A 23,947-nucleotide genomic window follows, 5' to 3' on the forward strand; every position below is an offset into this window, starting at 1 on the left:
GCAGCCAGATCTCTGGCCCAATCTGGCAGCACTGTCAGCCGGTAGCTTCGCAAGTTAGCCGAGCCCCGAACACAGGATTACGTTGTTCTTTCCACTTAACCCGGGGTGCAGGGAGAGTTATTTTGTTCATTAAACATAAATAGAATGAGTTTCAGAGCCGTAGCATAGGAAGTGCCCCGGCTAACGTGAATGATTGACCTGAAGTTGGCTACTAGGCTAACTCGAGGAGAAGAGGGTGGGGACAAAACTTGAAGACCTCGCCCTTACGTTCCTTCACATCAGCGGGGTGCTCTTCACGGTGCGACAGTCCCAGGCCGCGATCAAACCCGACCCAGACCCAGGGACAGACGGACACGGTCGTCTCAACCGAGGACAACAAGGCCACCATGTTCAGGAAGAACGGAAAGAAGGACCCCGAGCTGTTCCAGAACGTGTCGGAGGGGCTGCGGAAGCTGTACCGGACCAAACTCTTCCCCCTGGAGGACACGTATCGATTCCACGACTTCCACTCCCCGGCACTTGAAGATGCCGATTTCGACAACAAGCCTATGGTGCTCCTGGTGGGGCAGTACTCCACCGGGAAGACCACCTTCATCCGACACCTCATGGAGCAGGACTTCCCTGGGATGCGGATCGGACCGGAGCCGACCACCGACTCGTTCATCGCGGTGATGCACGGGGAGCAGGACGGGGTGATCCCGGGGAACGCGTTGGTGGTGGACCCCAAGAAGCCCTTCCGCAAACTCAACGCGTTCGGAAACGCTTTCCTCAACAGGTACACACACACACACACACACACACACACACACACACACACACACACACACACACACACACACACACACACACACACACACTCTCTAATACTCACACTGCTTCATAACGACACTATTTTCACTGAATTTAATCAAAACATTACAAGTAACAGACAAAAACAAACTCGAATATAATGTTGGAACAATTTCCAGCTGACAGACAATTTGTAACGCGTCTCCCCCTGATGTCATCATTCGAATACTTATTTAAGTGTCTCCCTCCATCTTCGGGGGACAGCATCCCTGACTGAAAGGCTTAGTACAAGTCTGTCTTTACACAGGCTGACCAGACGGGCGGATTAGCTCTCCAGGTTGCAGCCGGCTTGGGCTGAGCATGGCAGTAACATTCTTGTAAAGCACATGAAGAGTCACCTAGTGGCAGACTGCTTTGTCCGGCTGTCCCGTCCTGTCTTCCATTGAACATGCTAAAGGTTGTTTCTGATGTTGCTAGGCGACCACATGACCTTGTCCTGCTTTTGGATACGATTCGAACCCTTCGTATCCCTATACGTACACAAAGTTGTTTTTCTGAGCAATGAGTTCATGAGATTTTTTATGTATACTATTTTGTGCTGAATATCTGGTATCCCTGTCTCTGACACACCTCTTGGAAGCTTCCCCAAAGCTCTATGACTCACTCAAAATGCAATTGTACACAAAATTGCGCTTTTGCCAAATATTTTATTATGTCGAGGGAAGGAAAGGAAATGTCGACGCATCAGTTGGTATTTGGAAATCGGAAGTTGGTTTGTATTCTAATTTTGGACTTCGATACAGCAAAGTAAAAAAAAAAGAAAGAAGAAGATATGGCTAACCAAATGCTTTAAGAGATATTCAAAACCAGGGCGGTGTTTTAGTGTGGCATCCAAACACACAGATGGGCCGGTACGCTGAGGCCTCTGGTGACATCACATGGCTACAAGCTGTTTGGATGTGAGCTCATTTCCTTGGAGGTTGTATAGGCCTCTATCTTGCGCTTGCTCTCTTGCTCTTGCTCTCTCTCTAGCTCTCACGCTCTTGGTCCCTCGCTCTCTCGAACCCACTGGTGGGTGTCACCTTTACATGAGCATCCTACCAAACAGATGGCTGGATTACACACACGCAAGCGCGCGCACATGCACTAAATTAGTGTGTCCCTGTAGATTCAGAATGTAAATGCTGTTCAGCCGCAGGATGAATTAGGAAAATTAACAAGGCTAATTCACCCTTGAACCCAGTTGGGCCAATTCTCATGTTTCACTTTCCTCACCTCCTCGGGTGTCGCTGTTTGGGGCCGAGGGGGAATCCCACTCCTGGAGAGTACATGAATCAAGACATTTCCAGCATGATGTACTGTACGAAGGCTCATGCCCCAAATTAATCCATTTTAAACTGTTCCCCTTTTGAGAGCAGGCTCATTTCCTCATTGACCAGTTTGTCTCAAGCGTGGCCTGTGTTTGACTCTGATCGACTCCAGAAGGAAGCAGATAACGGCTTGCGCAAACAGGCGTCATTGTCCCTTCCAGCGGCTTGACAAAGCACTTGGTGCGAGCGCGCTGAACAATGGCTGTTCCTTGCCGTGGAGCGACACTGAGGGTCCGTCTCCACTCTCCAACTACTTTATTTCCTTTTTCTCCCTTTTCCAATCCTCACATTCGACAGTCTTTAGCATGGAGTGGTTTCCAATCTCAGCTTGGCTCAGCAACAGGATCGAATAGGGTCAGTCTGGTAATGGTCTGGTTTTCTGTGTGTGTGAGGCTGGCACTTTGGGCCCAGTTAGTTATTATCAAGTGTTGTCGAGTCATGAAGCACTATAACTACACACGATCAGCCTGCAGAACAGCCCACAACTACCAGCTTAAGCTTGCTCATCCCGTATCCCATAACCCGTCATTTTATGGAGAGGGTTAACGGAGCCAGGTCAGGTGATAGCCTGCATCCACAACGAGCTCCTTGGATTGAGAAATCTGCATTCCCTCCTTCAACTCCCTCAGCTCGCTCCTAATCTTTGCTTTTCTTCCATATCATTACAGTTTTACCCCATATTGCTCATACCAATCATATCACGACCCGTCTTGCATCACGACCCGTCTCAAGGTCTAAGCATTATCTCTCGCCCTCCAAACAGCTGTAGGCTGAAACCTGATTGGATGTCCTCTCCGTGCTCTGCCTATAGCTCTGACGTCCGCTCATTGTAGCCCGTGTCCACGGCCTGGTGGTCAGAGCGTCACTGAGCGGGCCGGCGCTGCCCTGTTTGTGTGCTCTCTGCTGAGCCAGTGTAGTCAGGAGGGGCCGAGTCAGCAGAGGCTCTGTTCCGCTCTGCGATGCTCCCCCCGCCCGCTCTGTCCTCTCTGCCCCGCTGTTGTTCCTGGACTCTCACTGACTCGGCACTTTTTCTCTCCCCCCCCCCCCCTAACCACCCGGAGTGGGGCTTCAGACACCGGACAGCCCCCCTCCCCGATAAAGCCCCCCCCCCCCCTGTCTCCGATGCTCTGCTCTGACTCGTTTCGGTGAACTTGAACCACAATGTTGGACGGGATTCCTGAATGTCGTGCAGAGGCACTGAACCCTGTGCGTGCCAGCGCAGTCCCCTTCCTGTCTGCTTGACGTGTGCGTGTGCGTGTGTCTGTTTGTGTGTGCGTGTCAGCGTGAGGAAGGTGGGTGTTCAGAGAGGGGGGGGGGGGGGGGGGGGGGGCAGGAGAGGAAGATCTTCATATGTCACTGAGGACGGAGCGTGACTTCCAGTAACGTGTGTCTGTGACGTGACAACAGACCCCTGCCCTGTGTGTACCTCAGTGGAAGGGCTTCCACTGTTTTTCCTGGTACTGGAGAGGAAAAGCCTCCCTGGGAGGCACCACAACGCTCTTCAACATGGGCCCCTCTGACTCACTATTGTGCAATGAGCTCCAAGGAGTTCTTCACATTTATTAAAAGAAGAGAGACCCTCTTCTCTTTTTCTTCTTCTTCCTCTAACCTAGAAAAGATGGGTGGAAAATGTTAGGCTAGATGTTATAGGGGAGACGGGACAGAGAAGAGAATCCATGCCAAGATCCCGAGGAGATAATGGTCCACTCCCCCGTCTCACGCACACATTGGACTCCGCTTTGTGTTATCTTTTGACAGCTGCATGTAGTGTAAACTAATGCCACACCTATACTGGTCACCAGCTCTCTGCTTTAGTTCACTCTCCCTATTTGTCCTTGGGATCTTTCCTTTTGGTGTGTGTGTGTGTGTGTGTGTGTGTGTGTGTGTGTGTGTGTGTGTGTGTGTGTGTGTGTGTGTGTGTGTGTGTGTGTGTGTGTGTGTGTGTGTGTGTGTGTGTGTGTGTGTGTGTGTCAGGGATGGAAATTAACACACGCCATTTGCCGGTGGATTTGTATGATCTGCGACTGTCATCTTCCGGGATAATATACCGGTAACTAACAGCTCTCAAGTCTCACGCATTAGTCTCACGAAATTGCGCGCAAGGCAGCATGGCTATAGCCAGGCTATTTCGGAGGCGGGACACGTTCAGAATTCCATTCATAAATTAACAGACGTGACTGTGACATGAATTGTCTGGCTGGCTGAAATTTGAAAGGGGTTCGGCAAGTGTCCATGGTAAGATTTGTGTAACCAACGAGAGAGAGGTATGATCAGTTAAGCATGACGAAGGAGAAGTGTATGGAAGTAAATCTGTGCCATCGGATTTTGAAAATAAAAAGCCATTGAATTCTAAGCACTGAATATTTATGCATTGAAATAACGTATCTGGATTTGAATTTCAACGTAATCAACGTCCGTAATCAAGTTTTTGACGTTGAATCTATGCATAAATATTCAGTGCTTAGAGTTCAATGGCTTTTTATTTTCAAAATCCGATTTTGAAATCCAGATTTACTTCCATAGAAGTGACTCAAACATTTTGTGGTTAAGAGGGCGCATCGGTTTCCACCATAGGTTTCTACTAGTGCTGTCAAGCGATTAAAATATTTAATCACGATTAATCGCATTAATGTCATAGTGAACTCACGATTAATCGCAATTCTTTTTTCTATGCTAAATATCCCTTGATTTCTTTGTCCCATTAATTTTTCTCATTTGAATGCTCTTATCAACATGGAGAAGTGCATCGGCTTGCCTTGTGCAAATGTTTTTTTATTGATAACAACATTGGCTTATACTGATCAAAACAGGAAGATACAAAAAAAATGCCTATAGTGCAATTAAACGATGAACATGCAAACATATTGCCTTGAACATAGCAGTCAGGCTACTGCTTCTTTGTTTTGAGCCAAAATAAAACGCATTTCAGATTTCTCTGAATTTTCTGGACGCTGCAAATTAAAGCGCTACTACTAGCGAACTAATTTTAGCGTGACTGGAGAGAACTTCCTTAAATTAACCTTTAATGCTAGATTTGCATGAACGCTATTGTGTGAATTAGTTTGGGTCTCTTTCATGGAAGCCGGAAGTGGGAGATTCCTGGGGCTTGCCCCATGAATTCAACCCATGCACACGCTCACACGCCACACTTTGTATTTCTCAAGCAGAGAAATTACCAGGATAGCGCCAACCAATTTAGGCCGCTATTTAACAGTGTTACAGGTAGGAATCAAATGTGTTTCCCGTACGTAGGGTAGGCCTAACCATACATCCTCTTTTGCCCGGACATGCCCTCTTTTTGAGACATGTTTTGCGGAATTTCAAAATCGTCCGGGATTTAATTAAAGCCTCATACATGTTCACATTGAATTTGCGTTGTGTTTCTTTGGGTCGTTCACAAACTAGTTGGCCTACGCCCTTCCCTACTCAGTTCTGTTCGCTTTGCATTGGTGGAAGTGAGTAGGGGGAGTGGTTAAGTAGAGCCTTCAGATTGGACGGTTTGACTTACTCAGTTACCGTCGTGTTTTGTATTTTTTCTTTTTACCATTATTGTTTTATAGGGACAAACATTAACAAATTTCTCCTACAGTTGATTGATAAAGTTATATCTAGACTATTGAACAAAAAGAAAGTGTTTTTTCTGAATATTAGTGTTAAGGGCCAATAATGCTTACTATCATACGTTAGTTACGATGTCTGTGGACAAATTTGTATTTAGTCACATGTAAATATAAAAAAACAAATTGACTTATGATGGTGTAGCCATGCATGTTGTTTTATTGTTAATATGTCAATTTGTTTTTTATTGAAAATACTTTGTATAGATGAATTATCCCCAAACTTCGAAACACCTTTGAAATACACATGACTTAACATGGCATATACCTGTGTATTGTTTATCGGTAAGAGTATAACGTTTTCAACTCAGTTCCTTGGTAGAACCTACTTACAGTAAAAATCACTTCTGATGGAAAAAAAGATGTGTATGAAAAACCCTTTTCTTATCTATTGTTACTATTATATTGTTCAAAATGTACGCATTTATTAAAAAAAATATATATAGCGTATAAAAAGTGGCTGGTAAAAAAGATGAGTGGCTGGTAGATTTTTTTTTACCTGCCACAGTGGCTGTTGGGCAAGAAAGTTAATATCCATCGTGTGTGTGTGTGTGTGTGTGTGTGTGTGTGTGTGTGTGTGTGTGTGTGTGTGTGTGTGTGTGTGTGTGTGTGTGTGTGTGTGTGTGTGTGTGTGTGTGTGTGTGTGTGTGTGTGTGTGTGTGTGTGTGTGTGTGTGTGTTCATCCTGAGTGGTCTTTGCAGCAGGAATGTAAAGGCCAGGTTTCCCCGGTCTTGTGACCTGGCTGCCGTTCTCAGCTTATGTTATGGAGAGTTTTGGATCACTCCAGAGAACGCACGCTGCGTGGAGCCACGGGGCGCGCCGCAAACAATCGTCTGCTTTGTGGCCCGAGCTACAAACCCCCCAACCCCCCCTACCCGGCCTCACCCCCCGGTCGAACACGCTTCACTTATCATCCCGTAATAATACCTTCACCTGCTGGCACTCCTCTCACCTCCTTCCTCTCGCCTCCTTCCTCTCGCCTCCTTCCTCTCGCCTCCTTCCTCTCGCCTCCTTCCTCTCGCCTCCTTCCTCTCGCCTCCTTCCTCTCGCCTCCTTCCTCTCGCCTCTTGCCTCTCTCCTCTTGCCTCTTTCCTTTTGCCTCCTTCCCCTCGCCTCCTTCCTCTCGCCTCCGTCCTTTCTCCTTCCTCTCGCCTCCTTCCTCTCGCCTCCTTCCCCTCGCCTCCTTCCTTTCTACTTCCCCTCGCCTCCTTCCTCTTGCCTCCTTCCTCTTGCCTCCTTCCCCTCGCCTCCTTCCCCTCGCCTCCTTCCCCTCGCCTCCTTCCCCTCGCCTCCTTCCCCTCGCCTCCTTCCCCTCGCCTCCTTCCCCTCGCCTCCTTCCCCTTGCCTCCTTCCCCTCGCCTCCTTCCCCTCGCCTCCTTCCCCTCGCCTCCTTCCCCTCGCCTCCTTCCCCTCGCCTCCTTCCTCCTTCCTCTTGTCTCCTTCCTCTTGCCTGCTTCCTCTTGCCTCCTTCCCCACGCCTCCTTCCTCCTTCCTCTTGCCTGCTTCCTATTGCCTCCTTCCTCTCGCCTCCTTCCTCTCGCCTCCTTCCTCTTGCCTCCTTCCTCTTGCCTCCTTCCTCTTGCTTCCTTCCTCTTGCCTCCTTCCTCTCGCCTCCTTCCTTTTGCCTCCTTCCCCTCGCTTCCTCTCTCGCCTCCTTCCTTTCTCCCTCCCCTCGCCTCCTTCCTCTCGCCTCCTTCCTCTCGCCTCCTTCCTCTCGCCTCCTTCCTCCCTCCTCTTGCCTTCTTCCGCTCTCCTCCTTCCTTTCTCCTTCCCCTCACCTCCTTCCTCTCGCCTCCTTCCTCCCTCTTGCCTCCTTCCTATTGCCTCCTTCCCCTCGCCTCCTTCCTCTCGCCTCCTTCCTCTCGCCTCCTTCCTCTCGCCTCCTTCCTATTGCCTCCTTCCCCTCGCCTCCTTCCCCTCGCCTCCTTCCCCTCGCCTCCTTCCTCTTGCCTCATTCCTCCCGCCTCCTTCCTCTTGCCTCCTTCCTCCCTCCTCTTGCCTCCTTCCTATTGCCTCCTTCCCCTCGCCTCCTTCCTCTCGCCTCCTTCCTCCCTCCTCTTGCCTCCTTCCTAGTGTTTCAATCCCTTTTTAAAGGTGAACAATCTGCCACAAACGAACCCAGTCAGGAATCACAAGGCAGGTCTCGGATCGAAGACTTCGTCCTGTTGACAGTTGCACCACGAGAACAGTGCAGAACAGCTCAGTGATCCATAATGTGAACAGAACACATTCCCATCATGTTTTCCCAAGCCTGTCCACATGGAAATGTAAACACACATCTAGTCTTACTGTAACCTTAGAAATCGTGTGTGTGTGTGTGTGTGTGTGTGTGTGTGTGTGTGTGTGTGTGTGTGTGTGTGTGTGTGTGTGTGTGTGTGTGTGTGTGTGTGTGTGTGTGTGTGTGTGTGTGTGTGTGTGTGTGTGTATAAGGATGGCTACATCACAATGATTGGTCTTCCACTACACACTACACACCCACTACACAAATCAGGACGAAGAGTTGTTTCCACGACCTAGCTGGGTCGGACTCCCACAGGAAGGCCCCACCCCCCGCTTGGTCTTTCAACAGCAGGGCTTTTTCCATTTTTACAGCGGGGGCATTCCACGCTCTGGTGCAGACACACGCCATCATAAAGTCTGTTGAATCTTCTTTCTTTTAATGTTAACGATATTGTGTATTAACCAAACCGACCTGCTTTGTTCTCCCTCTCTTACTTTCTCTTTCTGTCTCTCGTTCTTGTCCTCCTGTCCTCTCTTGTGTCTCTGCAGGTTCATGTGCGCGCAGATGCCTAACGCGGTGCTGGAGAGTATCAGTATCATCGATACTCCTGGAATCCTGTCGGGGGAGAAACAGAGGATCAGCAGAGGTCAGCCTTGCACGTGCGCACAATCTCATGCACACCATCACACACTCAAGCACTCTCGCTCACCATAGGCCGCACACACTGTCAAAGTGTGACGGTTGCTCACCACTTCCTCTCTACACCTTACCCCAAGTCAGCCGCTCTCCACTCGCTCAGTCTTCTCTGTTCTTTTAAATCCAGCTGCGGCTTCGGTCTCAGATTCATTTCTCCTATTCATCCGTCGCCATTTTCTTTGCCTTTATCACTCAGAGGTCCACATTATGCAGATGATGTTGCACGTGAGGCCAAATGCTATTTTTAGTGTATAGATCTGTATCCATTTCTCTTCCAAAGGCATAGGATTTGATTAGGGATGCACCGAATATTCGGCCACCGAAAATGTTCGGCCGAAAATGGCCCAAAACGTAATTTTCGGTTTCGGCCAACGGAGTAAAAAGGCCGAAAAAAATACACTGAACATTTATATTTTGAATAAAAAATAAATGTAAAAAAAAGATTTTTGCTCATTTATTTAAAGGTACATTGTTCTTAAATTCTTGCTATAAGGTCTGCTGGAATGTTAGAAACCGTTAAGTGTTAAATAAATATTTTGTATCAAATATGTAATTTTTTTTATTTATTGAAAAGCAACACAAAAACGTTTATAAAGGACATTCCATTGCTTGATTTATGCAATGGTGAAAAATTAAGGCAAAATGAATGAAAAACAGCAAAAGCCAAAAAGGTTTCGGCCAAGAATTTTCATTTCGGTGCATCCCTAGATTTGATCATTGTTCTTCTGTTAGTTCCCAAGCCAATGTCTCCTGCTCATCTCAATAACAGCGTTGCACGTGCCTCTTCCTGCGGTGGTTCAGCAGCACATGATGATTGTATTTCACTCAGAGAAACCGTAACAATCAGCTGTTTTCTCCGCGATTCCGTCGATGAACCAAGAACAGTGTCCGAAAGTTTAAGGAACTCTTTTTCTTCTCCTTTTTAGACCTGTTGTGTACTCCATTGCAGGAAACTTGACAACCGCAGTAGGGAAGCAAGTGATTTATTCTCACACACACGAGCACACGCATGTACGCTTATGCATGCAGACACCATTCATTGCTCACAGGCTGGGTGTTACTCACAGTTTGTCAATTGTCTCTGTAATAATTCCAGGCCTGATAGAGTTCAGGCGTGGTGCATGAATTCAGGCTTGAGCTTGGCCATGTATGTTGTCAAGAAAAGTGAAAATAGGTGAGCGGTGCCTTTTTAAAAAGTCTAGTCAACACGTCACCCTACCTGACCTTTTGATTGACATGTCTGCACCAACTAGGCGTAGTCTATATAAGGAAGTCTTTCAGCTTTGTATGTTTGCACTGAGGATGGTCTGAATGGGACTGAAAACGTTTTGCACGCGCTTTGGGTAGCACTTTACACTTTTATGCAATAAAAACGTGTTGTTGCATTGGCTACATGGGTGTGTGAGTTCCGCTCCTTTTATTGTTGTCAAGAAAGGCAATGGTGGTGTGTATGGTGTCTTCGAATGTATTTGATAATTTCAGGCACAGATAATTTCACTTCCTATCAGCCCTGTAATCCCCATGTCTCATGAACGGGGGTGAGACGGGAAGGGGAGAGAGAACCACACTGAAGGGCACGGATAATGAGGCATGAAATCCAATGCAGCAACTGTCAACACACAGACAATTGAAAAGTCATCTGATAAGAGAAAGAGAGACTGTGTTTTTGTCGAAGGTGACCCATTCAGGCATTCATGTGGTATACGGACCCATTCCGCAGTTTTTTTATCTCTATGGATGTCTAGGTATATTCATACACGACAGGAGCCACACATAATGTGCATAGCGACACCGAGCTGTCCATGCAGACGCATAATAATTTCATTCTCAGTCAAAGTGTGTTGTCTGTGTAAACACAGCCACCAAACCGTCCCAGTGAGACCCACATGTGGTTGGCCTACTTTAAACAAGGTTGGCTGACCGTATCGGGCTGCTGGTGTGTGTGTGTGTGTGTGTGTGTGTGTGTGTGTGTGTGTGTGTGTGTGTGTGTGTGTGTGTGTGTGTGTGTGTGTGTGTGTGTGTGTGTGTGTGTGTGTGTGTGTGTGTGTGTGTGTGTGTGTGTGTGTGTGTGTGTGTTAACGAGAGATTCATACCTTAAGGCTGATATCCTCACCCTCAACACCCCCCCACCCCATGCCACTACCCTCTCCCAAGGGCTGAGATGGAACACATGAAATATCTTCTATCAAAAGAATGTGTGCGTCAACTGCACCATGCCCGACCCCTAACCCTTATATATGTTGAATATCAACAGTGGCGCCGGGAACGGATGGGATTAGAACTTTCCCCATAAGCTGTGATTGGGTGTGGAGGAGCTGGGTGCTGTGATATAGGGTGTGTGTGTGTGTATGGCTGGAGGGAGCACAGACGCATCTCTGGAAATACATGCACAAGTATGCATGGCGGCGTGTCAGTTGTCCATGCCAGCTTTAGGAGGCAGATGCCCGTGGGAGGCTTGGGTAGGGGAACAGCTGTTTCTTCATCTTCCAAGGGTGTGTGTGGGGGGGGGTTAATGGACTTGATTGTGAGTGTGGGTCCTAAGGAGGAGAATGGCCCAGTGTTGCCGTGGCTCCCACATGTCTTGTCTGTCCGCCTGTTGTGGCTTTGTCTACATTTTACAAATCTTCCCCTCTCTCTTTCTACACATTTGGAACTTTCCGCCTCGTCCTACGATGAAGGAGGGGTTGTGAACCTGGGGGTTTGCACACGTTCAGGCTGACTCACTGACACACAAGCTGGGGGTTCCCAGCCTCTCCCTCCTCCTCCGACCCACCCCTCTCTCTTCTGCGTTCTTTCACTTTCTCTATCAACCTGAGACTCTCTCTGCTTTAAGGATCTGATTCTATTCAATTTCTGATTTGATTCGATTCAATATCGAACTGCTTGAGATATTTCACCTAATGGGGGACCTAATGTTGTAAACTGACCCCAAAGCAGTTAGATGAATGAACACCACAGACACAATACGGCACTATTAACTATATAATGCAAGTTTTGCCCAGGGCTGCCCAGGCCAGGCCAGACTACCGTGGTTCAGTCTTCAAGCAGTCAGAGGAATACCTTAAAGGACTGGTCTCTGTGTGGTGACTAAATCGGCTGGTGCTAACCATGTTGGCTGCCCTGTGGTGAACCACTGTCGTGAATTGGACTCGAACATCCCTTCGTGCTTCCTCTGTATCTCGACTTCTCCCTCTATCTCTCCATTTCTCTGTCTCTCTCTGTCTCTAACTCTCCATTTCTCTCTCCATTTCTCTGTCTCTCTCTGTCTCTATCTCTCCATTTCTCTGTCTGTCTCTGTCTCTGTCTCTATCTCTCTCTGTCTCTGCCTCTGCCTCTGTCTCTGTGCTCTATGCCTCTGTCTCTCTCTGTCTCTGTCTCTGCCTGTCTCTTCTCCCCCACATGTACATGTTCCATGAGTCGGGTCGGAATGTGCATCAGATCTGGCGCTGATTGCAAGACAGCCGAGATGAGCTCTATGAGCAGTTGCATTCTTTAGCTGAGGACTAATCAAGACCATAGTTCAGTATTTTTCCCCCTCTCACTCACTGTCCCGTGCCTCGCTTACACTCCCTGCTTTCTCTTTCTCACTTGAGAATCAGTCAAAATACAAAGTGTTGAGTAACGCTGGTGGTTTCTGAATGAGCACAGGGTGAAACTTGCATTCGAAATTTGTGTGTGTACACACCTTTAGTAACCAGTGGAAAATTTTGTCACTGACATGAATATTGAAAATTCTCTCTCTCTCTCTCTCTCTCTCTCTCTCTCTCTCTCTCTCTCTCTCTCTCTCTCTCTCTCTCTCTCTCTCTCTCTCTCTCTCTCTCTCTCTCTCTCTCTCTCTCTCTCTCTCTCTCTCTCTCTCTCTCTCTCTCTCTCTCTCTCTCTCTCTCTCTCTCTCTCTCTCTCTCTCTCTCTCTCTCTCTCTCTCTCTCTCTCTCTGAGATAAGCTTATCTGTGATGATGACGAGTCACATTGCAGGGAGCTGGAGCAGTGGGCCGTAAACGAGATGCCTGATAGATTAAGTGCTGAGCTCACCTTATGAACCGCAGTTCCCTCCCTTACTTTCTCTTTTCTCACACCACTAAAACTCTTGGAATTTAAACTTTTATATTATAGCTACTGCCCTGTGTTATTTTTTCGCTATAGCATTCACTTATTTTGATATGTTTTGGCCTTTTGAAACTCTTGTCAATTTAATCGTTTTCAATATGTCTAAATGTCCATAATAAAGTTGCATTCATTGGCTTTGGTGCAACACAGACGAATCTATAGAATCTCTTTCATTGAAGACCAAAAAAAAAAGTCTGAAGTCTTGGTGTATAATTATTAATTCATCCATGATTTTGTTTTTCGTAGGCATGACTACCGTCCGTAACGCAGTGAGTCTATCTTGAAAAGACGTGCTTAAACACTGCACTCATCCAGTCAGCTCAGGCTTGAGTTTTAACAAAGACTAGGCAGCATGGATCCCAAATACACAGACTTCTACTCCCGTTTCCGAAGCAGATACTGATACTGTTATAGGCTATTTAATCATAACCGTGCTCCGTAGCGCCTGAAGAAGCGGTTGGCTCTTAATGTGTAGGGACCATTCATTCATCATGTTACCAGCTCAGCAGAATTCTCCAGACTAAAGTGAACCCGTTTCCGGTTTCAGGTTTGCTGTTCTGAGGCACATTAGAGCAAGAGCCGCCATGAAAGGCCAGGCCGTGTCTCAACAGCGGGCGTCCTCAGCTGACATTTACACTTACGTTCAGGGCCTTTAGCAGACGCTTTTAATCCAAAGCCACTTACAACCATTCACACACCGACGGCGGAGTCAACCACGCAGGGGGTGAGCCAGGCCATCAGGAGCAGTTAGGGTGAGGCGTCTCGCTCGGGAACAACTCCACACTCCGCTAGGAGGAGCCGGGGATCGAACTAGCAACCTTCCGGTCACAAGTCATCCGCTTACGGCACTACCTCCTGAGCTAAGCCCACCTGGTAGCCGAGGTGGATTTAAAAACGTGTCCGTCACTCCCCCTCCCATCCCCCCCCCCCCCTCCCCAGGCTACGACTTTGCGGCGGTGCTGGAGTGGTTCGCCGAGCGCGTGGACCGCATCATCCTGCTGTTCGACGCCCACAAGCTGGACATCTCGGACGAGTTCTCGGAGGTGATCCGGGCTCTGAAGAACCACGAGGACAAGATGCGCGTGGTGCTGAACAAGGCGGACCAGATCAGCACGCAGCAGCTCATGAGGGTGTACGGCGCGCTCATGTGGTCCCTGGGCAAGATCATCAACACGCCAGAGGTACGTAACCCCACCACCCTACCGCCACCACCTCACCACAGCCCCCCCCCGCCACCACACCCCCCGCCAGCACCTCGCCATACCCCGCCCCCGAAACCCGCCCACTGCTCCCTAGCAGCCCTGATAGTCTGCCGCCCCCCCTCGCAGCAAACGCTGGTGTATCCAGGGCTTCAGGCTGGTTAACAGTGAAGAAGGAGACCACTGGATTATGCTGTCATAGTATGAAAAACAAAAAGGCTGGAAAAGTAGAAGCCAATGACCTCGCCGCAGCCCAGAATCGAGTGTGTTCCGCTGGTGGCCTAGTGTCAATTTCCCCCATTGGGGAATGCAAACAATGCCCTTTCGAATACACTGGAATCTCTGCTAGCGCTGCTCACTAGCAGTACGGCTCTTCTGTTTTCCACTCTAGGCCTAGAGGCCTAGAAGATTCGTTGTTCAAGTTGCTGGCTGGTCTCCCTGGGGCCGTACCAACAATCACTTAAAAAGGCTTTCTGAAGGTTGCGTGGAACTGGTCCGTGCCATGGTGATACTGCATGTTTTGTTTTTGTTTTGTTTTTTACTACGAGGGTTGGAGCACGTTCGGCTCTGTTGCGCTCTTTCCTCTGTGTCGAGCCGTCCGGCGCGACCTGTGTGACTTTGACGTTGGTTCAGTCGTTGTTGGGAGCTGTTGGTTTCTGTGCAGCCGCACCCTGACATGCGGTCCTGATTCTTATGTCAGTGATTAACAGCACTTGTGATATCAGCTGTTTCACTCCTCGCCCCCCCCGGGCGCCCGGGCCGGGTCCGCTGAGGTCCGGGGGGGCGGGGTTATTAATAGACGGCCTCTCTGTATCCAAGGAGAGGCAGAGCACACGCTGGAGAACCGGTTGTACATTCACAAAACAAAACAAATATTATCCTGTTTATGCAAAAACAAGCTCATTGTCTGACATGTTTAGTATCCAGAGCGCGACTTAATGAAAGATTCGCTCTCTCATGGAGTGCAGGTGCCTTGCACCTGTGTTTTGAACGGGAAACGGCGTTCTCAAAGATGCAGGGCAAGGGTTCTTGCAGGTTGCTTTTATAGTACCGTGGATCGGTGTCCTTCACCTTATGTCATGGGAGAGGCAGAGGGTTCGTTAATGGTTGTTCCATCGGGCCATGATTAACACTGACCAACCTTTGGAACCCCTGGAGAATAATTCACTGACTTTGAGTATCGTCTTGCAAAGACTTTCCACTCCAGACCTGTTGGACTTGTTGGACTTTCTTGATGTACAAGTGTGTGTGTGTGTGTGTGTGTGTGTGTGTGTGTGTGTGTGTGTGTGTGTGTGTGTGTGTGTGTGTGTGTGTGTGTGTGTGTGTGTGTGTGTGTGTGTGTGTGTGTGTGTGTGTGTGTGTGTTTTCTTTTTAAACACCCGCTCATGATGGCATGTCACCCAATGGGTTGAACTTCCTTCCCTCAGTGTGTGCGTGCGTGTGCGTGCGCGTGTGTGTGTGTGTGTGTGTACCCTAACACTCTCCACCCCTTGGCTGTTCTAGGTGGTGCGGGTCTACATTGGGTCGTTCTGGGCCCAGCCCCTCCTGGTGCCCGACAACAGGAAGCTGTTTGAGGCCGAGGAGCAGGACCTGTTCCTGGACATCCAGTCGCTGCCGCGCAACGCAGCGCTGCGCAAACTCAACGACCTCATCAAGCGGGCGCGCCTCGCCAAGGTACAGACGCACCGCTGGCTGTGATGCGTTTCCTTTGTAAATCAATCACCCTCGCATCGATCACGCCTCATAGCGGCCCTTTTAGGCAAAGTATCATCTCCAAAGTGTGGCTCATATCTGCCCTTTTGTCTTTGAATTTCAGCTCAAAATTGATACTTTTGTTGGCAAGTCGTGTGGAAAAGTTGTAATTCATGCAAAGCTTTCACCATCATCTGCTCATAAATTAAACTGAAATAATCATAACTGTACCTTAAAGGACAAATCCGGTGTAAAATGGATCTGGGATATGTTTAGTATGATAACGAGTCGGAATGTTCGTTTCGGAGCAAAAAAAACGCGTGTGTATATATACGCATTCATAAGTATAATAAGGGTCTTATCATATAAAACGAGGCATTGATAACTTTGTAAGTGTAAAGATTGTTTATTAAAAAGGACATTTCATACACAATACCTTCAGTAGTTCATCCATCGACGCCATCTTATCTTTAAGACTCGATAGGTATGTTAAGACCCTTATTATACTACCAAAGAAGAGTCGGGCTACTTCTAGCCTTTTAAGTGGTTTAAAATAAAGATCTAGTTTTTACCATAACACATGCCCCCATCGTTCCAAGTTTATAGCGTTTTGGTAGAATCGGCTAAAAACAGCCAACTTAAGAATGCGTCTATGCGCGCTTTTTTGCTCCCAAATGAACATTCCGACTCGTTATCATACTAAACATATCCCAGATCCATTTTACACCGGATTTGTCCTTTAAATCATCCAATTTGTGTTTTAAACAAAGTCACACAACAAAATAATCAATGAAATATTTTCTGTTGGGCTTGGAAGGGCACAAGTTCCTCAAAACATATACACGCGCACTCGTGCACACACACACAGACATAAAAAAGTGATTGATGATGAGACACTTTTGTGTGTGTGTGTGGCGTCCAGGTGCAAGCCTACATCATCAGCTCGCTGAAGAAGGAGATGCCGGCGATGTTCGGGAAGGACACGAAGAAGAAGGAGCTGATCGCCAACCTGTCGGAGATCTACCATCGCATCGAGAAGGAGCACCAGATCTCCCCCGGGGACTTCCCCAACATCGCCAAGATGCAGGTGGGTCACCAGGGTCATGTTCGCTCTAGTGTTGTTGTCTTTATCAGCATAAATGCTATTAGGTCATTATATACACTACCGTTCAAAAGCTTGGGGTCACCCTGCCAATTTCGTGTTCTCAATGAAATCACACACTTTTAATCAACAGTTTTCATTGGTCCTAATTTAATTTCACAAGGGTTTTGTAACCATCAATTAGCATTCAACCTGATCAGCTAAACAATGTAGCATTAACACAGTTACGATGGCTAGAAAGGGCCTCTGTACGATTTGATTGTAAAACGATTATCGATGCATCTCGATGTAACAATTTTTTTTATGTACATTTCGATGCGTGATTCTCAAATATATATATACACTGGTATACAATCTGGGTTTGTTACTCAGAGTTTGTTAATCACTTCGTACTCTTGAGATGATCATTAAAGACATCAACAGATGAATTAACTTCTAACAAATATGACTTTCTATGAACAATGCAATAATCAATCCATCTTGCATTACAACACAATATTGAAGTATGTAAAAAATAGGTTTCAGTTATCTTTTCTTTCTAATCTTTCTTGTGTCTGGCTGTGAGTTTGCGTGCATGCTATGCGTAGGCTGAATCGCAATCGTGTCAAGACAAATCAGATTGACCAATAAACACTGAAGATAAATTAAATTATTTTAAAATTACTAAAATGATTTCTCTCTGGGGAACAGAATGTTGCAGCAGGTGAGCAAATTAATTCATCTGCATTGAGATGGAAGAGTTCTAGAGAGAATCGCGATGCATCAAAGCCGTTTCCAGATGGAATAGTCATTTACCACATGAACAATGTCTATACTGTATTTCTGATTCATTTAAAGATCCCATGGCATGAAAATTTCACTTTCTGAGGTTTTCTAACATTAATATAGGTTCCCCTAGCGGTGCCTATCTATGCTCCCCCAGTAGCTAGAATTTTTGTTGTGTGTAAAACGAGAACTAGGAATTCTGCTCTGCCTTCGAATAAACAAAGCTCACACGTGCCGTTTTGGAATTTTTGTCGTCTTAAGGGGAGATGTCACATCCCCTTTCTCTGCCTTGCCAGCCCAGAGAATTTTGCCCGCCAATGGTGTGTGTGTGTGTGTGTGTGTGTGTGTGTGTGTGTGTGTGTGTGTGTGTGTGTGTGTGTGTGTGTGTGTGTGTGTGTGTGTGTGTGTGTGTGTGTGTGTGTGTGTGTGTGTGTGTGTGTGTGTGTGTGTGTACACTCACTGTAACAAAGGTGTTGTACACCTCTTTGTTATTTGGATAACCGTTTTGCTGTTGCTGTTATTGGGCATAACACGTTGGTTCTTTGACGTCTCTGGTATTTCCACAACGAGACTGTAGTTGGGGTTATCTCAGCCATCGTTGAGCCCCGCCGCACCCTAATATCGTCTGGAGGCGCACACAGCTTGTGGCCGTGATATTATATATTATATTATATAGATATCTATGTATAATATGATATTATTTAGATGTACAGCTCCAGAACTCCCGCCGGAGCATCCAGAGTGTTCTAGAATATTTACAGAACACGGCCAAAGGCTGTGTGTGCCTCGCCATTGCAATACATCCACTGTAAACCGAGCGCATGGTACCGTGGCCGCAAGCTGCTTAGGGCCGCTCCCCCAACCTCCTCCTTGACCCGCCTCTCTCCTCCTAATTTGCATTAAAGCTACAGACACCGAAACGGCACGTTTGGGGAAAGCTCAATGTGCGACTGGCTCGTAGTGGCTGTAATTCTGCAACACAGCTGAATTTCGGGAATGTTTTCAAATACCGTGTTAGGGGCCCACTAATATCTATATTAAAGCATCCATAAAGTAGCATGCCATGGGACCTTTAATGTTCTCTTCATTGAAGAAAACAGTGCTTTTCTTTCAATAATAAGGACATTTCTCAGTAACCCCAAACTTTTGAACGGTAGTGTACATTATGTAGCCTGCGATCATAATTGTTACACTTGCAGTGTGATTATTATCTTTGCAGCCAGCCCAGAGTGATTCAACCATGAGATGAGATTTTTCGAAGAATTTAACTGTCTCATCTGAGAGTCACTGAGGAGAAATCCCAACAGGCGAGGAATTCCAAGCTTTAATCCCCGGCCCCAAATGAACAGGGATACTACGATTGGCTCTCTTTACTCTAAATACTGAACAAGATAAGAACCCACCGGCTCTATCCAGCGTTGGTCGTGGTTCCTCCTCATGAGTTCAGGGGGGAGGTGTCTCAGGCCCCAGCCTCACCACCACAGACATAGAGCAGACATGACCTAAACGTGTTCTTATCCCCTCCACTAATGAGAAACCCACTGGCAGCTGTGTCTGAGGCCAGGTAGAGCCGCAGCGGTCTCCACGCTCAGAGCCAATACTCTCCAGGCCCACTCTCCCTCCTTGATTACCCCTCCGCTCACGTATCAAATCATTACAGGGTTTATGTTCTTATTCTACATTTTTATCTCTGTCGAAAAACAAAAGCGTGAATCTATTTTGGATGAAAGGCGGCGGCAGCAGTGAGCAGTGTCACTGCGCCTCTCAGTCAGACGACGTCTAGCTTCTCAAAGACCTGAGAGGAAGAAACCGTAAGAGGCTTCAGAGGTTTCTTAAATAGATTCCGGTGAGGCGAGTGGAACGCAAAGTACACTTTATGTATAATTAATCCCTCTGAGAGGCATTTCAGCTCCGCTCACAATGGGTCGGGTGTTCTCCACGGAGCGACCTTTGACCCTCGCCCCGAGGCGCCCTCTACCCTCTGCCCTCTCTCCGGCCCCGGCCTTCCATCAGGGCTGGGCGGGGGAGATTTATTTTCCTGGTTGGTCAGGACATCCTGCCTCTTGTGCACTGGGTTCCCCTCTCGCAGGCAACTGATCTATTTCCATCGCCCATGTTCCTGTTTTCCTCCTGACAGGAGCTGCTGAATGGCCAGGACTTCACCAAGTTCCCGTGCTGCGGCCCAAGCTGCTGGAGGCGGTGGAGGACATGCTGGCCAACGACATCGCCAAGCTCATGATCCTGGTGCGGCAGGAGGAGGCAGACATGCCCAGCCAGAAGGTGAAGGGCGGGGCCTTTGAGGGCACCATGAACGGGCCCTTCGGCCACGGCTACGGCGAGGGCGCCAGCGAGGGCATCGACGAGATGGAGTGGGTGGTGGGCCGCGACAAGCCCACCTACGACGAGATCTTCTACCACGCTGTCGCCCATCAACGGCAAGGTGTCGGGCGCCGCCGCCAAGAAGGAGATGGTGAAGTCCAAGCTCCCCAACACGGTGCTGGGCAAGATCTGGAAGCTGGCCGACGTGGACAAGGACGGCTTCCTGGACGATGAGGAGTTCGCCCTGGCCAACCACCTGATCAAGGTGAAGCTGGAGGGCCACGAGCTGCCGGGGAAGCTCCCCGAGCACCTGGTGCCCCCTCCAAGAGGGGCCTGGTGGACGACGAGGAGGAGGTGGCGTGAGGAGGAGTGAGGGGCCCGCTGGAGCAGGAGTGACGAGGAGTGAGGGGCCCGCTGGAGCAGGAGTGACGAGGAGTGAGAAGGAGTGAGGGGCCCGGTGGAGAAGGAGGAGTGACGAGGAGTGAGAAGGAGTGAGGGGCCCGGAGGAGGAGTGAGGAGGAGTGAGGGGCCCGGAGGAGGAGGAGGAGGAGGAGGAGTGAGGGAGGGGCCCGGAGGAGGAGGAGGAGGAGGAGGAGTGAGGGAGGGGCCCGGAGGAGGAGGAGGAGGAGGAGGGAGGAGGAGGAGGAGTGAGGGAGGGGCCCGGAGGAGGAGGAGGAGGAGGAGTGAGGGGCCCGGAGGAGGAGGAGGAGGAGTGAGGGAGGGGCCCGGAGGAGGAGGAGGAGGAGGAGGAGGAGTGAGGGAGGCTTCCAAGGTCGCACCTCCACACCACACCTGAAGGGGCAGGGCGAGGGTGGGGGGCTGCGTTCCCAGGCTTCACCGTGAGGAGGAGGAGGAGGAGGAGGAGGAGGAGGAGGAGGAGGAGGAGGATAAATTGCTGTGATTCTTTTTTTTTTTTTTATACACCAGAGAGACTGGAGGGTTTTGAGTGGGGATGGAGGGGGGGGAGTGGATGGGGGGGGGGGGGGGGGGAAGAGAGGGCTTTGTGCATTAAGGGACGAGTGTGATAGTAATCTGTTAAAATAAACAAGCGAAGCTGGGAGAGGGGGGGGGGGTCATTTGCCAACTGTTGGAGGACAGTACCGGATCATTCAGTGATTCCTGTCCGGCCGCATGCTGGGATCTGACATGGATTTGTTCATCCTGTGTAAAAGATGTCTCATAAATATACAGTCCATATATTATATGTTGATCCAAAGAAAAATCGTTTTTTTTTCCCATTTGGAGAGAGAGAGAGGGGGCCGAGAAGGAGCTAAGCGAGGGAATCCAGTCAGCTGTTTTATCTATATTTTTGTATTTCCTGACTGTTAACTTTGAGCCTCTTTCCAAATGCTTCCCTTTTTGTTATTTTACCAGATAAATAAAAAGGAAATATTTACCATCACCACTGTTGTACGTATCCCTTACTGATCGCAGTCAAGTAGTACTCTCAATAATACTATTCGAAGTAGTATTATTATTAGAATAAGTATTTGTAGCAGTAGTATCAATTAATTTAGCTAAACCACTATGTTTACATAGTTGTGGCCCATTTATACAGATCATTAAATCGTCTCCTGCCTTATTCAAATAGTTCCTTGGGACCTTTATTTTGAAGGAAAACGAGTCATTTATTATACGCAGTCTACTGCCCTCTATTGACCAATATTAGCGGTTTGGTCGTTAAGCAGAATCCCGGAGCCGCCGTTAAATCCAAGTGGCTTCTTGCAAGGGCGATGGTTGGTGAATTGATGACTGAACAGACAGGAAGTACAGATCTGGAATAACCAGCAGAATAGGGGCATTTTTACAGTAAAACGATTTGTATCTATCGAGAAACATCTATTGAGTTGAGGACTTTCAGAAGCACCCATTTTAACAAAGTGATTCTCTCACACACCCACCCACACCCCCCCCCCCCCACACACACACACACACACACACACACACACACACACACACACACACACACACACACACACACACACACACACACACACACACACAACGCACACACATATCTTGTAGGCCTACTTGTACTTGGCAGAGTTGCCCTGAGGCGATATTGTCATCTGAACAAACGTGGAGTGATTTGAATAATTCAAATGCTTCTTTTCCCCCCCCCGTTGGGCATTCTATATGTGTGTGTGTGTGTGTGTGTGTGTGTGTGTGTAAATTGGCTAACCTACATTGTACTCGGGTAGCTTAGTTCCATGTTGGCTCAAGTTGCTTGAATGAGCCTATATTTTAGTGGTTTTGTGGATGCATCATAATGAATGGTTCTCAGGATTACCTCGATTATTGTTGTTTGAGGGATTTAATGTTACCTAACATCGCAGCAGGTGAACATAAGCAAAAATATTTTTTTCCCATGGACTCCTTTGATATGTCTCATCTTGTCCCGTTGACTGCGGCAGGTGATCATTACTCTGCTCTGCACACAGCGGCACTTAAAATAGTTGAAATCCTAGGAGTATGTTTCCTGTAAATATTGAATAATACAACCCTGGATGATTTGTTGAATTTCACAAGAATAACTTTATTTCAGAGTTAAGTGGCCGGGTTGTGCGACCCGGCTCCTTGCAGAAAGGTTTTACATTAAATTTGTACTAAAACATAAAACAATGAATTCATAATGTAGGCCTACAGGACTCCTGTAGGCCTACATTATGAATTCAGGAGTCTTTTATTTATTCTAAGCGCAACGTTTTTACAAATAATAGCTATTGTTTTTATAATCTGAAATACAATCTGACTATAGCTTCAACAAGTAATTGAACATTGAATACATTACTTTGAGATAATGAGCACGTTGGGTAATTGAACCTATTTTGTCTTGAGGAGAAAACAATGGTTAGAGCTGTGGGTTAGGTCAGGACCACGCCTGCATTCAGCAGTGAGGGTGATGTATGCAGCAGCAGGAATGTGAGTTATATTCATGCGGCACCATAATACATTTTTAGACTGTGCCTCTGCGTGTATGTTTACATCTTCCCCAAGCTTCAATATCACTGTATCTATCGCTTATTCTAAGAACAGTCCAAGAGACGCACGCTACCTGCATGGCATGTAGCGTCGCAGGTAGACTTCTCCGAACAGAGAGAGGTTTGTTTTGAAGTCAAATCTGTCAGCGGCGCAGTGTCTGCCTCGCTCAGATTCACCTGCTTCTCCTTTTGGCACCGTGGGAGATATGAGATGTCTGATAAAAGTCCAGAGGCACTCTATTTTGTGTTTTGAATGTCCAATTATGTAAATATATATAGATATAAAATATATAGAAATATTGATATACCTTTTGAATAAAAGCGTGTCACTTCATCAAAGTCTAAGCAGGCGATTTCATCCCCAATGATTTGCATCGTGTTAAAGTAATGATGTGAGTCGATGAGGACGTCATTAGAGTTTGTGGTGAAAGGTATGGCACACATTAATCATAGCAACGCCCCTTTATTTAATGTGTATGGCTGTATATTGAGGGGAATAGGGCGTCTTCTATTAGTCACCACGAGAGTGGGAAAGAACACTTGCACACCAATTAGTGATGGTATTTTGAGGGGACAGGCATCTCGTAACAGTTCAAAATGTCAACGGAATCGTATCAACTTCCCTCCGGGAACACCTTGTGTGGTGCCCCTCAGTTGATTTCATGAGCATGTGGTCAAAGTGTTTTAATAAAGCACATGGCTCTGAATATTGTGTTCATCTCTGCCTGCCTGTCTATGAAAAAGCGTCTGTCTAAGCGTCTTAGAGTACCATATTAAGCGCTATATAAATTGTATTTATTATTATTATTATTATTATTATTATTATTATGAAGTTCAGCTGGGAGTGATACGTATTATGTTTGATGGTTTTGAGTGCGCTGTGACTGCTGTCATGGTGATATCTTGGACATTTTCCAGCAAAGGCCTGCGAGAATGCACACTGTGGTGTGAAGTGAGAGGGTGCACATGTGTGTGTGTTTGTGTGTGTGTGTGTGTGCGTGCGTGCGTGTGCGTGTGTTTGTATGTTTCTGTGTGTGTGTGTGTGTGCGTTCCCTGTTTTCTCTTGGTAGCCTCCTAGCCCTCTCTCT

At 47.6% G+C, this 23,947-nt stretch overlaps 2 protein-coding genes across 2 annotated transcripts in view; both read left to right on the forward strand.

Moving 5' to 3' along the window:
- Nucleotides 1-61: 61 nt before the first annotated feature.
- On the forward strand, nt 62-20,384 carry ehd1a (EH-domain containing 1a). The gene is given in 8 exon segments (XM_060062274.1): nt 62-775; nt 8,546-8,643; nt 13,741-13,982; nt 15,504-15,674; nt 16,615-16,779; nt 19,697-19,727; nt 19,730-19,974; nt 19,976-20,384. Coding segments are annotated over 8 exon segments (1,617 nt in total). The 5' UTR covers nt 62-386; the 3' UTR covers nt 20,252-20,384.
- Nucleotides 20,385-23,792: 3,408 nt separating this feature from the next.
- Nucleotides 23,793-23,947, forward strand: part of LOC132466502 (EH domain-containing protein 1-like) — a 5,713-nt gene continuing 5,558 nt past the window's right edge. The window contains 1 exon segment of the mRNA XM_060063753.1: nt 23,793-23,804. Within this exon segment, the coding sequence (XP_059919736.1) occupies nt 23,793-23,804 (12 nt within the window).

Source organism: Gadus macrocephalus, chromosome 10 (genome assembly GCF_031168955.1).
Source record: "Gadus macrocephalus chromosome 10, ASM3116895v1".
NCBI classification, from domain to species: domain Eukaryota; kingdom Metazoa; phylum Chordata; class Actinopteri; order Gadiformes; family Gadidae; genus Gadus; species Gadus macrocephalus.